At 42.5% G+C, this 16,870-nt stretch overlaps 1 protein-coding gene across 4 annotated transcripts in view; it reads right to left on the bottom strand.

Moving 5' to 3' along the window:
* Window positions 1-7,154, bottom strand: part of SSBP2 (single stranded DNA binding protein 2) — a 249,215-nt gene extending 242,061 nt beyond the window's left edge. Inside the window, exons 1-2 of one of the 4 annotated variants that reach the window (XM_030568063.1) lie at window positions 6,919-6,996; window positions 3,824-3,972 (exon numbers count right to left, since the gene is read on the bottom strand). In XM_030568063.1, coding sequence (XP_030423923.1) covers window positions 3,824-3,825 — 2 coding nt within the window. In that variant the 5' untranslated portion in view covers window positions 3,826-3,972; window positions 6,919-6,996. Of the gene's footprint in view, window positions 1-3,823; window positions 3,973-6,918 lie in introns of all 4 variants that reach the window. The other 3 variants (XM_030568064.1, XM_030568061.1, XM_030568062.1) reach the window with 3 other exon arrangements.
* Between the last annotated feature and the right edge of the window lie 9,716 nt (window positions 7,155-16,870).

The raw sequence follows: 16,870 nt of genomic DNA, 5'->3' as shown, positions 1-16,870 counted from the left end.
TGGCTTCTTGGAACACATAATATGCTTTATTACACTGTTGTTCCAAATATATGTTAGCTACCCTCATGTATTTGTGTGTGTGCGCGCATGAGCGTACACCTGCCCGTCTTCTGCTTCTTTCTTTTTGCAGCTATACTTCTTAACATCAGATTAAAACGGATTAAGCTAAAAGAAACGTTAATACATATCCACTGATTTCCATTAGTTACTGACTGCTTCCTCCAACAAGGTTTAGATTTTTAAACTGGAGCCCCAGCATGCTCTCAACTAAAATGAATGGCCTCAATGGCGCCAGAAGGTTCAGCAAAGGTTTGCTTAACATTAAAGACAGTATGCAAAAACTTAAAATTGGAATGCACAATCTCGCATCTCTTGTGGTGACATATAACACAGAAAGAGCATATTTTTAGGGTGGGTTGGGGGAGGAGAGGGAGAGAACAGCGCAAAGAGGGGAAGATGATCTTTTATATTTTAGCTTTTGCCACCCTCCTCCAGCACAAGATCTCTAGTCCTCCAAAATGCTTAAGCACATACTTAAGTTTAGCCCTGTTGAAATCAATAAGACTACTCATGTGCTTAAAGTTGCACATTTATTATAGTGCTACGCTGGAATGAATCTACGTCTCTACAACCTCATACAGCTAATGTCTACTATTACCACTTGTGTTATATATCTAGAGTGTAATCAGGTTTAAAATTGTAATTCAGCCCCTTCAGGGTAATTTGGTCAGAGTCTGAAATACCCATATACTTGAAACCTTTTCTAAGCAAACCTGCTCAGTGATGCACCGATCCTGCATCATAGTGGTCACTGGCAAACAAATGAAAAACTTTTGTCATTTCCAAAGCATTCTGTATGTGGCCCCCTTTATCAAAATTTCTTGTGTACTGCAGCAAATCTATAGATAGGATCCCATAACAATATTCCTGCAACCAATACATATATTTTTACAGGCAGCATCCACATACTGTACAATTCAACCTGATGAAGCAAATCAATATGTAAACTCAATTCTAATAGATTTTTCAGAACAATCTGAATTAACCTGACAATTCTGTTTTCATATTTAGAAATTAAAACTGCCCTTTACAGCCTTAAAAACATTTTAAGATGGCAGGAATCATTGCTATGTCAGCTCTCCAGGATTTATTCCAAATAGTTTTGAAATAAAAAGCTCTACAATGAATATCTGCTAAGAGGTTTGGCGGGGGAGGAGGAAACCAAACTCAAAAACTTGTTAGTGAGTCAGTGGTCAACTTCAGGCAGAGGAAATTGGCTTTTGCCTTCAGCTCTCAAAAACAAAAATTAGAAAAATAAAAAAATTGAAGGTGAATTAGATATCAGCAAATCCTATAACTCAGGACTTGAGAAACTGACTTACTGACCTCCTAATGATGAGTAGGAAATTTGCCCTGGTGAGAGGGATAGGCCTAAACTATTAGTTTCTTTTAAATCTAAGCATTTATTTTTTTAAAATAACAAAGTTTACAACCCCTTATAGTTGCAAATTTTCATAATGTGAAATGATGCCTTCCTGAATTTGCAAACAAAATATTCCAGAACTTCTGCTGCTGTTCACAGATTTGTTAGTAACAGCAGAGTCAGAAACAGAAATCACTGGTCAGTTTCACGATTTCTGTGCAGAACCCTGTGGGCATCACTGAAAATTATAGGAATTGTGTTAATCTAACTCTACTGTTGCTTGGGAAATTATTCTGAACCAAGCTAGACACAGTAGCTATTCATCTAAAAGACCCCAAAAAACAAAAACCAGAAGAACAGAGCAGAGGAAACCTCCCTCCTCAAAGCAGCAAGCAGGTTCATAGAAGAAAAAAATAAAAATCCCCATTTCTCTTCAAGCAACTGGCTGGCAAACGTCAAATTTGCAAGACATCTACCAGCTAGACTAATACTAAAGATGAGGAGGGTCAAGGACAGCACCTGAATAGAAATGCACGCACTCTTGCCTTCCCTACAGTTTGGGAGTGGAAGAAAACCTAGGGCCCTCATTAGACCTTTGATCCTAAACTATTAAAGTCAAATGTGAGATTTGCCTTCGACTTAAATTAGCATAGGACCAATCCATAAAGTAATTTATTTTGGCTCTTCCGTCTTTTGTATTAGCTCTGTCCAGTAGGTTTACTCCTCTGATTAGCAGGCATATGGTAAATTTTTCAACCTTTGCCAACACACCCATACGTCCCATTGAGGGGAAAAGCACCCTGAAGTCCCTGGTTTAGAGGCTTGCAGATTAACCGCTGAAAGTTCCAGATTACTGAAGATACGAACAATTATTTGTGTGTGTTGGTGAACCCAACAGTTTCTCTTCCACGTCTAATTTTGCCCATGAGTTCTTTTATACTATTTTTGTTCCTTATTAAATGTTTGTAAATACTAATGTAAATAAATCTCTAATGTTCCACTTTATTCAGAAAGAGTGTGGCTTGTAACTAAAGGTATATAAGGAATCACACAGAATGTAAAAATCTGATCCCGCTCCCACTGAAATCAACTGATGGAGTTTTGTCACTGAGTGCAGTGGGCAAGGTTCAGGCACTAGCTCTGAATTAATCCACTTCTGATCCAGAGAAGGGAGTCAGGGAAATACATTTTGCTCAGAACAACAAAAAATGGGTGCTGAGAAAAATCTGATACCTTTTCACAATACAGATCAGCCTTACTAGGCCTGGGCACAGCATAAGTAGTAGAGGGGCTATTGTTGAATACAACTTTCCTGTCCATTATGCAAGCGGAGTGGCTTGACCCCAGAATCAAGTTGCCATTCTTTCACTAGGATGGAGGGGAGGGGGGAGTCTCTATGGGTTTTTTTCCTTCCATCCATCTTCCCTTTTTAAATCTTTGTTCTTTAGAGCTACTCTGTCCTCCTTTTTAGTGTTTTACGTAACTGTGCTATGCCTGTTTGCTGTAGAGTTAAATTCAGACAAAAATATTTCATATCTATTCATTTTAGATTTGTTGAGATACTTTAAGTGAATGACTTGCCCCTGAGGTGAGGTGGGAGAGACAAAGAGAGAGTATAGGAGGAAATTCTCATAATCTTGACACTGAAAACTTGTCAAGGGCTATTATAAGTAATATATTAGAGTGAAAATTGTAAAACGTAACTAACCTTTTTCTTTATTTTACTAAAGAAAAATTTAAGAAACATAAAATATGGTGTTGATAGTAGCATACAATATAGATATACCTTCCAGGAAAACACACAACTCTGGCATCGACATGACCATGTCCATGACACTTGATTAAAAACAAAAACAAACAAAAAAAGGTGCACAGTTTTCCACACTTCAAAAATTCTCCATCACTAATAGACTTCTTGTGCAGAATTTCTGTCACCAGGACTCATTTTCTCAGGCAAGACCCAACTGCATAAACTCATGCTAGTGTATTTTAAGAAATACTTAATATTAATTCAATTTTAACATGGAAAAAATATTTTAAATGCACAGCTAGTAACAAATCTTCTAGATACTTAATCACAGATAACTAGATGTGGCAGTATATAGTTAAAATAAACAAATTTTGCATTCTACAAACTTTCCCAGATATTGGTCTCTATCACAGTGTGTGATCATATGTGTGTGTGAGAGAGAAACAGACACCCCATTGCAGCAATCGATAATTTTTTTAAAGGGTTCAGTATAAAAAAAGCTATGTTGCAACCATCGCAAATTCCTCTTAGGAAACATTATAACAAATTTGTAAATTTCTTGTTTCAAAACTATACTCTTTTATAACTGCAATTAATTTTTTAAATATAATTATTTGTCACAGTCTCCTGTGAGTAAATAAATACTTTACATCAGTTGAGTCAAACATCCTTCTTATTCCTATGGTTTTCAAATCAACACAACTTCATTCATATGTTGGAAAGAGGTTTCCCCCTGTAGGGATACTCTTCTTGATCTGATGACAAATGTTCTCAGTAGAACCAGAGTCAGACATCTTTTCTGGGAAAAATACCAAAACAAAAGACAAAACCAACATTTTACAGACCTAGGGAAGGAAAAATATCTAGTAATGCATCTTGCTCTACTGATAAGGAACTTGAAAACATCTAGTGCAAAAATTCTGAAAGGTTTTATATAGATAGATAGATCTATATCTATATATATAAATAAATGACACTGCACAGCGGTAGCCAACTTTACTTCTGAATTCTAAATTATTTTCATCCATAAATGTAGCCAACAAAAATCCTGTGTAGTAATCACTCAGTCAATGGTTTAAAAGTGATCCACCTGAAATGTTGTACATTCACAAGATAATCCTTACATGAGCAGTACAGATTTCCAGCGGCTAGCTGTAATGAATGGGAGATGAAATGTATTTAAATCAAATAGCACCATCTAGCAGGCCCCCCATAACTTCACGTAGGAGGGTAGTTATTACTTAGTGATAGCATAGTTTGACAGTCCTCACTTGTAGGATATTAAGGATTTTTATACTGCAAATTAAAGTAGTATTGCCTTATTGGTACAAAAGTTTGGAGGAAAAGTAAAGTAGAGAGGAAAAGATATAAATTTTAAAGTTTCAGCCCAAAGATTAAAAAAAAAACCAATACTTCAAAATCTTCATGATGCAAGCCATATAGGAAGTAAAACTAAACTATAGCTACAAGGTCATCATTCTGAAAGTTACATTCATCTGAGGATTCCCTTATAGATTCAACAGCAAGATAATATTAGTTGGTTGGATTTTAGCAATTTGCAAAGTAGATGACACACAGTGGTAAGTACCAGACACAAAACAGCTGAAATTCTTCTACAATTTCTCTACACAAGTCAAAGAAAACTATGTTTGTCCTAATCTATGAGTTTTTAACTCTTTTTGCAAAATATTTTTGCAAGAAGCACCAACAGTTGATTAGTCTGTTCAAGTTCTGTCTCAAACCCCATAACAGCAATTCTCATTTCTTGTCAACAATTCCCTCCGCCTTTGTACAATTCCCTATTACAAAGTTATACGTATTATTTCCAAATATCACGCAATAACAGTGCTTTAAATCTCTTCAAGCGTTCCCTCTCCTTTGTCTCTCAGCAAAGATGCCTGGCCTGCTACTGCTCTAGGAAGTGTGTGTGTGCCAGCCTCTGGAGTTAGGAAGTGCTGCTCCTCTAAAATGCTGTAACAAGGAAAACTTTTAGGTGAAGGTTCAAGACAAACTGCCTGAAGGAAACTCATCAGTCATGCCTGGACTATTCAGTTTCACGTTAAACGCAATTCTAGGGTGGTGTGCAACGTGATTTCTGCACAAGACATACACAAATAGTTTTTCTGGATGGAAGTCCCCTTGCCCCCTCAATGCCTTTATCCTGAGCTTTCACAGGCTGCAGCAGACAGACTGAATGGTCCTGGCCATAAGAATTGAAGCCACATGGTATACACTTCCTTCTCCCCCTCTGCTGTACTAAGCCCATCACACATGGGCTCTTCCTCTTCCTTCACAGTAAGCACCTCCTGTCTGTGCTTCACCAATCTCAATAATGCAAACCAAGGCTGCAAGTACAGCAAACTTAAAGGGACACCATCAACTTGAAAGTTACATTTCTGTCTAAGCATGTTGTACCTACTATAATTACCAGTAATATCTAACAGTACTATAACTGAAGGAAGCTAGCCAAGTCACTTTAATTCTCCATATTTTTCCAGTTTATTTATTTTGTGTATTTGTTGTGCTGTGTATAGTCAGTTTCTCCTTCTCTGAAAAGATATTTGTAAACATAACCAGGTGAACAGAAATACACATACAATTTATTTTAAAGGATGTTTTTAAAAAGATCAAGCTATGATATTCAAAGGAGCCTTCTCAGAAACATTTTTTAAGATGTCAGTTTTTATAATTTTAAGTTCTTGGTGTCCCTTTAACCCATGTGTTGGGGATATAGGGGAAAGGGATGCCTCATTGACATAGGACAGAGAACCATCTAAATTGTCACTGGCTGCACTGTTGGCACCATCCCACCACACACCTACAACTACACAAAAGCCCTGCACAAAAAAATCAGTACTATGTCCCCTTCTTCCCCAAACCAACAGGACCTCATAATATCTCTGTATTCCTCCTACACAACCCCTTTTCCCCTTCTCCTCGAACCACAACATCCCCACAAATCCCTTTCCCCCACCCACAACCACCCCCGTTTCACTCCCAAAGAACAATACACACACACACCGCCCTTCCTCCCCTACACTCACTAACCCGCTCTCCTGCCCCCACCTTAGGGAGGGATGTGGCTGGGAGAACACATCAGGGCTCTGGCGAGGAAGGACGGGGAGATCCTGATAAAAAGTTGAGAGCTGCAGAGTTACAGGCAGCACAGGGAGCTTCTGCCTCTCCCATGACAGCGGCGCCCCCCGGCAGCCCAGGCTCTTTGTTACCAAAGTTAGTCCAACACTTCCCACCGGCACAGACCCCCTTTGGGGACGGGGGCAAGGGGACCTCCCCCAACCTTCCGCTCCCTGCCCTAGACCCTGACCCTCCCACGCGAGGGGCTCAGCCTGCGCTGCACTCCCACCCCACAATGCGCGGGGCTCAGCCACCAGCTGCCTTTCACCTCGCGACGGGCGAGGGGTTCGGGGGCCTCCTGTCCCACCTCCCTGCCAAGCGCGGGGAACTCGGACACTCCTGCCTCCGCCACCCCCCAGAAGCGAGAGCAGCTCACGACCCCCCTGGCTCCTCCCCCCAGCCTGCCAGCGAGAGGCTCCTACACCCAACTCCTAACCCTCGGGTCCTCCGCACCCCCAGCCCTGGCTGCCCCACTCCGGCTCCCCGCTGGCTCCCCTCCGCTCCGCGATCGTGTGAGCGGCCCCCTCTCCGGCGAGCAGGAAAGTTACTTTGTGCGGGTGTGTGCGCCCCCCGCCCCGTCCGGCTGTGCGGTCCGGCGGGCTGTACTCACTTCTCCCTGGCCTGGCTGTCGGACGGGACGCTGCTGTTGCTCTTGCCTTTGCCGTACATGCCTGCAGAGAGCTCCGACTGTCACGCACCTGTCAACCCATCACAGCCTCCCCGGGAACAGCCCCGTCACCATGGAGACACTGCCACACACATACTCCATTGGCCCACAGCACATTCGGGCACGCCCCCAACACAGTGATTGACAGGCGGAGAGCAGGACAGGCTGCTCCCTCCTCCTCCTCGCTTCCCCCACCCCTCGGCTCCTCCTCCCCCTCCCCTCTCGCGCTCTCCCTTCCTCGGCGCAAGGGGGAATTTGAAACGGTTCTAGAAGGATTTTAAACAACTGGCTGTTCTGTGCGCCCGACAACCCCCCTCCGCCGCTGCCGGAGAGGGAGCGCGCCGGGGAGAGAGGGAAAGTGCGGACTGGATTCCGCAGCCAGCGGCAGCGTCAGGGCCTAACCGCACCGCCCAGCCAGCGGAACGGGCAGCTTCAGCCCCCTGTCCCGACCACCTAATCAACCCTCCTCTCCCCCACTGCTCTACCACCCACGGGCCGCCGCGCCGGGCAACGGGACCTGCCCCGCGGCTCAGCCAGCGGCGTGCGCGTTACCCCGGCCCTGGTGTTCAGCGGGGGTAGTGAGTCCCCCCCGCAGCCACCCTCAGCCCCACAACTGCTCCGCCCCCCCAGCCAGCCTCAGCCCCACAAGTGCTCCGCCCCCCCAGTGCTCAGCCAGCCTCCGCCCCCACAGCCAGCCTCAGCCCCACAACTGCTCCGCCCCCCCAGCCAGCCTCAGCCCCACAAGTGCTCCGCCCCCCCAGTGCTCAGCCAGCCTCCGCCCCCACAGCCAGCCTCAGCCCCACAAGTGCTCCGCCCCCCCAGAGCTCAGCCAGCCTCCGCCCCCACAGCCAGCCTCAGCCCCACAAGTGCTCCGCCCCCCCAGTGCTCAGCCAGCCTCCGCCCCCACAGCCAGCCTCAGCCCCACAAGTGCTCCGCCCCCCCCCGTTCTCAGCCAGCCTCAGTCCCCCACAGCTGTCTCAGCCCCCCCAGCCAGCTTCAGCAACCCCCACTACAGCCAGCCGCAGCCCCCCTACAGCCAGCTTCAGCACTCCCCACTACAGCCAGCCGCAGCCCCCCTACAGCCAGCTTCAGCACCCCACTGCTCAGCCCCTCCCACAGCCAGCCTCAGCCCCCCCACTGCTCAGCCCCCAACCACAGCCAGCGTTAGTGCCCCCCAGCCAGCCTCAGCCCCCCACTGCTCACTCCCCTACTCAGCTCCCACCACAGCCAGGCTTCCCCCAACTGCTCAGCCCCCAGCACAGCAGCCTCAGTCCCTAGCACAGCGAGTCTCAGCCCCCCCGCCCCCCGATTGCTCAGCATCCCCATTGCTCAGTCCTCAGCACAGCCAGTGTCAGTTCCCCGCCCCCCTCAACCCCATGCCCACTCCATGGCTCAGTCCCCAGCACAGCCTGCCCCTGGTCTGTCCCCTGTCTTCCCCCCCACACACACTTCACAGTGACTAACAACCAGCCTCAGCCCCCTCACCTCCCAGTCCCCTGCTCAGCATGGCCTGCCTCAGACCCCGTCCTCTTCCAAAACTTTTCTTTTTTTTAAAACAATTTCCTGTTACAACTGTGGATAATCTTGTTCTGGGACCTAATTCAGGATTTTGAATGTTTGGGGTTGGCAATACTACTTACATATGGAGGGTGTTCGTGGAGAGCAACAGGAGTCTAGCCCTGCCCTGCCTGTGGAGAGCAGCAGCAACAGACTAGTCCTGCCCTTCCTATCAATCAAATTAAAAGAAAGGGTCTCAAGATACAATGTCCTGTGAACCAAAACTGTAGGATATAGAACAGATTTAGTAACTCCCATATAAAGAATATTAAGAGAAATGATGTATTTTTTTTAAAGCTACACTAGGGACATCATTTTCATATGAAGACACTCACCATTATTAATTATTTACTATTTGTCTTATGGTAGCACCCAGAAGTTTCAGTGAGAATGGGGGCCTTATTGTGCTTAAGAGCACAATAGCAGCAATACTGAGTCTGACAATGGCCATTGTCAGATGCTTCACAGGAAGTGAACAAAACTGGGCAATGTATCAAGTGATCCATCCCCTTTCATCCAGTCCCAGTTGCTAGCAGCCAGAGGTTTAGGAGCACCCAGAACAGGTGTGGTGTCTCTGACTATCTTGGTTAATAGCAATTAATGGACCTATCCTCCATGAACTCCCCTAATTCTTTTCTGAACTCAGTTATATTTTTGGTCTTCACACCATCCCCTGGCAAACATAGGCCGGAACTAAGGGTGCTGCTGCATCTAGCTTGAAGTGGTTTCAATGATATACAGAGTTTATAGTTTGGTTCAATGACTCTCAGCATGTCCAGTATACAAATTGTTCCAGTACCTCTGCTGGCAATGAGTTCCACAGACCGACTGTGTTAAGTGAAGAAGTACTTCCTGCTGTTTGATTTAAACCTGCTGCCTATTAATTTCATTGAGTGACCCTGGGTTCTTGTGTTATGTAAAGGGGTAAATAACACTCATTCACTTTCTCCACACTACTCATGATGTTATAACCTCTATCATATCCCTCCTCAGCTGTGTCTTTTCCAAGCTGAACAGTCACAGTCTTTTTAATCTCTCCTCACATGAAAGCTATTCAATACCCCTAATAACTTTTGTTGTTTTTCTCTGTACTTTTTCCAACTTTAATCCATCTTTTTTGAGATGGGGCAACCAGATGGGCGCAAGGAATGGGCATACTATAGATTTATATAGTGACATTATGATATTTTCTGTCTTATTATCAAGCTCTTTCCTAATGGTTCTTAACATTCTGCTATCTTTTTTGACTGCTGCTGCATATTGAGCAGATGTGTTCAGAGAACTATCCACAATGACTCTAAGAGCTATTTCTTGAGTGTAAAGGCTGATTTAGACCCCATCATTTTGTATGTATAGTTGGGATTATGTTTTCCAATATGCATTACTTTGCATTTGTCAACATTGAATATGATCTGGCATTTTCTTGCCCAGTCACCCAGTCTGTGATCCCTTTAGCTAGTTACTGACCCTTGAGAGGACCTTCCTTCTTTTCCCATTACTACTTACTTTGTACTTTGGTGACTGGACTTGCCAGAGTTTATGCTCCTATCTTCCTCAAAAAGATTTGACTTCCAATTTTTAAACGGTGTCTTTTGTCTCTAACTGCCTCTTTTAAGTTGTTGTTTAGCCATGGTGGCATTTTTTTGGCCCTCTTTTTTTTTTTTTTTAATTTGGAGTATACAATAGTTTTTTTAAAAAGTGAGTTTTTTAAAAAAGTTTCCATGCAGCTTACAGGCATTTCACTCTTGTGACTGTTTCTTTTAATTTCCATTTAACAAACCTTGTTTTTTCTGTAGTTCCTCTTTTTGAAGCTAAATGTTACTGTAGTGAGTTTCTTTGGGTATTTTCCCCCCTACAAGGATGTTAAATTTAATTTCATTATGGTTGCTATTACTGAATGGTAATTCTTGGTGCTTTACAAGCATAGGTCCTGATCTTACAGACCCCCTGTCCCTAGGCTTCAGACCCCAAGCTCTAGCTAGCCCAAAGGTCTAAACAGCTCTTTTTAGTGGCTGTTTAGAGTCTGTATACCCAGGTTCTAAGACTCACTGCTTTAAAATGCAGTTTAGGCATACCTTGAGCGCCTTCCATGTGAAACTGATAGCAATAGTGAAGTCTCTACCAAACTTTATGTAATTTTTGACTCTTCTCCATATTCAGGGTTAAAGCTCTTCTTGGGATACATTGAGTTATTTTTGTTGATTGGTAGGATGATGTTTATGTCTAGTTTGGAGATTTTGTTTTGGAATGGTGGGGTTTGGGTACAGGGTGTTATCATTGTGAATATTCATCTTGCAATGGTAGAAAGGCTTTTACGAAGAGAAAAAAAATTGCAATGTTCCTTAAATTTGATTAGACTCATCATCTAATCTCCTTTGGAAGTTCGTTCCATAACCAGATTTCCTAAATTGAGAAAGTTGTGTCCCCAGCTTTCACAGTTGCATTCAGGGTAATGTGCAAATGTCTCAGCAGCTCATAGATCGAAATTTGCCCTTTAATGTAATTGAGGCTTGATCCATTAGGGGTGGGATGAACTATGAAAGGGTGGGAATGAACAACTAAGAATGAGCAAAATGAGTAGGGTACCAATGACTCTTTTGTAAATTGTAAAAATCATTCTTCTGGATCCCCCATGTCTAGTAATTAAATTCAGAAGATAGTGTCAGACCTGTGCTTTGAGATCCTCCAGTGAAAGGCATATAGAAGTATTATTACTTAATTATGGTGTATGAAAAGAACCAAAATACTCATAAGACTTTGTTTGAGATTTGCCATGTTAACATCACAACTGCCTTCACAAGACTGCTATCATCTTGTATTATGTGTTATCAATAGAATGCAAACAAAACATTATCAGATGGATACAAAAGTTTGTTTAGTAAACAGATAGATTAACATGAAAACATCCAAACAGTCTTATGAAGTTTTGGTCATTAGTCCTCTAAAAAGTATTTACACATGTACATAAAACATATTTGTGCCCTTGCTCAAATCATTTTGAGTACAAACACTGTTCTTTGCAGCAGCATTGCATCTCATGGGACCAATATTGTAATTAACGAGATTTGAAACACATATACTGAGACAAATTAAGATCCTAATATAAAAAAAAATGAAGATCCATTGTTTTTGTTTAAAAGGGGAAGGGGGTTACTTTAAAGCTTCTTAGTCCAAAACTGGAAAGGAATTCACAATGTATTTTTAGAGTGTTATAAAAAATCTCTTACATAATGCTGATTAATTCTTAGGTTTGAAGGAAGAGCACCAGGCTTTGTGTGTCAGAGTGTTGACCAGCTGAGCGATTGAGGGAATGGTTTTGGCTTTTTTTTTTAACTTCTAGATATAGAATGCTGCAATTATTCAACTATTACAGGATTTAGCTTTTGTTTGGGCATCTATGAAGATTGCTCTGTTCCTGGAATCTGCATCTTATTCTTGGAAGTCTTTATCATTTTAAAACATATGTTATATTATATCACTCTGCCTGAGATATAGGATAGCTGCAAACCATTTTTTCTTTTGCTTTTCTTTTACTGCAGCTAGTTATGTTGTGGAGTAACGTTAAGAATGTCTGCAGTGGCACATTATCAGTGCAGCTCTGTCATAATGGCTGTTACTTCTGTAGAGCCACTAGTGCTCCACTTTCTTTATATGTTTATTAAAATAAATAATCAATTTAAAGTTCTTTTCGTTTTGTGGATTTTTCAAAATCCCAACTATTGTAAGTGGCTGAATTCAGACAACATTCTCTTCCAAGACATTTTATTTCAATAGATCCAGTCATTAAATGACATTTCCTTATTTTTAATCCTAGTTATACCTGTGTAGTTTTGAAGTGCAGCTGGAATGAATTTTTGGCTAGCTGTCACATTTTAGAAATAAGCGTCATGAGGAAGAATAGACTAGGCTTGGTCTTTTTAAAATGACGTTTTTAGTGTTAGGTTAGCCTTGGGGACCTCAAGAGTTTCTCCTCCTTTTTAAATAGATTTCATCTCTCCATGAAATTTCTAACTAGGGACCTGATTCTGCAATCGTTAATCACTGGACCGCTCACATGAATGAGGATTGCTCACCTGAATAAGGGTGGGCCTAGCTCATCATTAGAGACAGTAGAAGGAGCAGAAAAGCAAAAGAAAAGCTCTGGTTGTTGCTGTCTTCCAGTAGGAAAGAAATCAAAAGCCGGTGGGAATGGCTCAACTGCAGTGAAAGTGGGAGGAGTAAGAGAAGGCTCAGAGATAAGGTTGGTTTCATTGCCTGCCAGCTTGGTGGCCTGAGCTCTTGCATCAGAACTCCCTTCTCCAGTACAGTTCCCCCTTATCCTCCTGCAGAGCTCATGCTGTCACCCCCAATTTCTTTTGTAAGTGCTTCTTCAGTCCCCTGGGAGAAGTTCCCATCACTGGAGGCTTATTCCTTACAGGCTGTTAGTATTGTACAAGGTTGCTTGATTTGCCCCATACCCTGATGATAGAGGACCCAGTCTTGTGAAGTGCTGAGCATTCCTACTGAAAGGAGTTGAAGGACACTCAGCATCTTTCAGGACTGGACCCAATGGGCTAGACTGTGCTTTTACAACACTCCACATCCCATCCCAGGATGCCTGCAGGAAAGCATGCAAACCACTAAACTTCTTTACCATGCGCAGCCTGCTCTACTTTTCTTGCTGGTCCTAATTTGCAGGCTTCTGTATGAAAGTTGGTTTTAGCCCTGCTTCTTCCTTACCCCTTCTGGCTTCTCCGAAGAGCACAGGGACAGCAATTCTGCCTGGTCTTTACATGGGATATTCAAGGGGAAGTAAAGGCCCTCTTTGCACACCCCTCTTACAGTGTTCACCAATGTGAGGGCCATGCAGAATCTTACCCACAGTTAGTATTTCCTAGCAGAGGTCAAGACACTTAACATTAAAAATAACTTAAAAAAAAATCAGACCAAGATTAGTCTATTACTCCCTCTAGCCAGGGACGGCTCTAGGTTTTTTGCTGCCCCAAGCACAAAAAATTTTGGCTGCCCCTCCCCAAATTTTTTTTTACTTTTACACGTTTGCACTTTGCAGTTTTGTTTTGACTGTTTAAAATTTTAAAAAATGAAAACAGAGAATTTGTAGTCAGTGAAACAAATCCATTTCCTACTAATGTAATTTTAACATTTAATTTTAACAAAACCCTCCCGCCTGGCCCAACTCTTACCTTGCTGCGGATCTGGCCCGAGGCAGATTCAGCTCCCGTCACCACCGCTCCCAGGGCCAGGGGTTGGGGCTGCTGCTGGATCCCAGCCCTTCTCATCCTTGGTCTTCACCTTGGCCCTGGCACAAGCTGGGCTCAGCCCGGGCTGCCGCTCTGCTCCCCTCTACACTCCCCTGGCAGGAGGCGGTGCAGAGGGGAGGAAGAGGAGGAGCAGGAGGTAGGGACAAGCCAAGGAGGAGCTGCCCGCCCGGGCGTCATGTCCCCCCCGTCCTCTGCAGCTGGAGCAGGGATCCGCTACTGACTCCCATCTGGAGGGTGGCCGCTGCCTGCGGGACAGTGGCCGGGACAAGCCGAGGAGGAGCGGCCCATCCTCTACAGCCAGGGAAGGACTGCGCTACTGGCTCCCGCTGCTCTTCCGCAGTCAGCGGCAACCATCCCCAAGGCAGAGCCGGTAGCGCAGCTCTGCCCCAGCTGCAGAGGACGGGCTGCTCCTCAGCTTGTTCACACCACTCTCCCGTGGTCAGCGGCCATCCCCACTGCCAGGTAGGAGCCGGTAGCGCAGCCCTGCCCAGCTACAGAGGACAGGCCGCTCCTCAGCTTGCAGCGACATGAACCAGGGCCGCCCAGAGGATTCAGGGGGCCTGGGGCAAAGCAATTTTGGGGGCCTCTTCCATAAAAAAAAGTTGCAGTACTATAGAATACTGTATTCTTGTGGGGACCCCTGTGGGGCCCAGGGAAAATTGCCACTCTTGCCCCCGGCCCCCCGCCGAGAAAAATAAACATTTAAAAACTTTCTGCATCTCAGCACAAACTCAGTTTTGAGAAAATTTCTTTTCAAGGCACGTTTACAAGGTATCACTGATTCTCAGCATCAGCTAGTGCTAAAAGGCACTAAAGCTCATTAAAAAGGTTGTACAAATATTTTCCGTCAAAACTTTTTTTGGATCGAAAACTAGGAGTTTTTAAAAAGCAGAAAAAAATCACAGACAATGTCTGCTTTCTTTCAAAATTTGTTGTGGTTTTTCTAATTGAAAAAACTGAAATAAGTCTGTCAAAACCTGAACATGATTTGGGGTTTCAGAAGTGTGCAGCCAAATATTTGCTGCTTGCTGTGTTTGATTGTTTAAAGAAACAATAAAAAAATTCTGCTTAAAAGAAATCCAAAACTTTTGAATTTTAATGGAGTTAGATGGCTTGCCTCCTTGATCTTCTCTGGCAAAAGCACACATAACAACAGACAGACAAAGACTTTCCTCCTTGGGTGTGTCCAAGAGCAGAATTTGACCTTTACCCAGTAATGTATCATTATTAGATCAACAAATCTGTTCAGCACCCTCAACATTTTAAAATGTATTAATCTCTATTTAAAAAAAAAGATTCAAACACAAGCAAAAGCACTCAAACTTAGGATCTGGAAAAATAAATGGCCACAGCTATCATACTGTGACAGCTTTGGCAAACCTTTACACAGTTTTATAAAACAAATATCGGGTGATGTTCTATTCCCTAGGTAGCTTTTTACCATTAGATGTTCATACTTAATATAAGAGAAGAACAAAATGGTTTTATCTATCCACATATTTACTTAGCACATATCAGTGAATTAAATATCATCCCAGTGGTATGCCACATCAGCCATGCTATGTCAACATGTTCAAACATACATTAGCTCTGTGGGACTTTTCTGTCCTCCTGGATGTGACAAAAGCTATAATAACCTGTGGAAGACAGATCATTTCAGTCTGCATTATGGGTTTAATCTTCCGATGAGCTGAGTTCCCTCAACCCCCAGTAAACTCAGGGGGATGAGGAAATTCAACATCTCCCACGACCGAGACCTACCTTCTGGAAAGTACCATGTATACAAAGTAACCCTGACATCTGAGTGTTTGCTTCTCATGGTTTTAAAAACAAATTTGACTTTTTCATGCACAGTTAAAAAGGGAAATATTGACAATTGACTAGGATTTCACCAATATAATATTTTGAGTTTCAGGGCTCAGGAAAAGGATGGTGATGACTAAAATCATGTGGCTTATACCAAACGGAAGCTGTGCCAGATCTGCTTGATGGCTCAATTGTTTACTTTTAACAGTATTGTTAAAAGTAAAAACAAAGCAAAACTTTATTCAGTCAGGAATTGGCTTATTTATAAAAATACTTTTAAAAACTTGTATTTATGCATATGTTGTCTCCTCTAACTGACTGAAGCATACAATAGATCTTCAGAGCCAACCAGAATGCAACAAACAATAAATAAGCAATAGCATGTGAGGCATAGAGGAAGGATTGAGTTAAATCAACCAATTTAAAGTACTGATTTTAATCATGATTTAAATCAGTAAGCAGGGAATTTTGATTAAAATCATCAATTTGAATCTTGTTTTACATTTGTACTTTTCAGTTATTTTTCTAAGGAAAGGTTGATTCTGACTGGGTTGGTAACCATTAAAATGTGTTCATTTATAACTGAATATAGCTTTTACATTAAATGTGGTGCGTCTTTTTGTTAACCAGGAGGATACACTATATCAATATACATTTATTTAAGGAATCACATAGCCTAATTTACATTTATTCAGATCCTTAATGTTTACATTTTTATTATGTTTGAAAATGGTGAATGAAGCATATTTTTTTTACTAAATAATGAGTCATTTTTTACTTGTGATTTGTATCAAGTTCTATTTGGAAATTCAAATGTAGTTAAAAATGCACATACCCAGCACTTTAAAATTGCTTTCTTATTAGTTAAATAAAATTACTTTACATGTGCTAGACACATAAGGAAAAAAGTTTATCAAAACATGTTTGCATTTAAAACTAACTGATTTATTAAACAAAGTATTATCTGTAGCTAGTGAATTGAACTGATTGTTTATGGTCACAATTGTCCTTCAAGATTTTAGAACTAGTAGAGATCATCCTCTCACACCTAGTTTTTATTTATAGACTAGAAGAAGAAAACAAACACTCCTGCATTTTCAGCTCCTAATTGGTTTCTTAACTTTGCATAGTCTAGTCATTGAACTGAACTAGTGGATTAAACTGAAATGAAGAAAATATTCTCTCTCCATCCGCAGGAGTCTTGTGCTATCAAAAGCTGGTTTAGCAGTTCAACAAACTCTGGTTACAGGTGTTCAGCCAGTGACGTGCAC

The sequence above is a fragment of the Gopherus evgoodei genome, chromosome 6 (genome assembly GCF_007399415.2).
Source record: "Gopherus evgoodei ecotype Sinaloan lineage chromosome 6, rGopEvg1_v1.p, whole genome shotgun sequence".
NCBI classification, from domain to species: Eukaryota; Metazoa; Chordata; order Testudines; family Testudinidae; genus Gopherus; species Gopherus evgoodei.
Note: the sequence above shows the minus strand (reverse complement) of the source record. Positions and strands in the feature narration are given on the sequence as shown.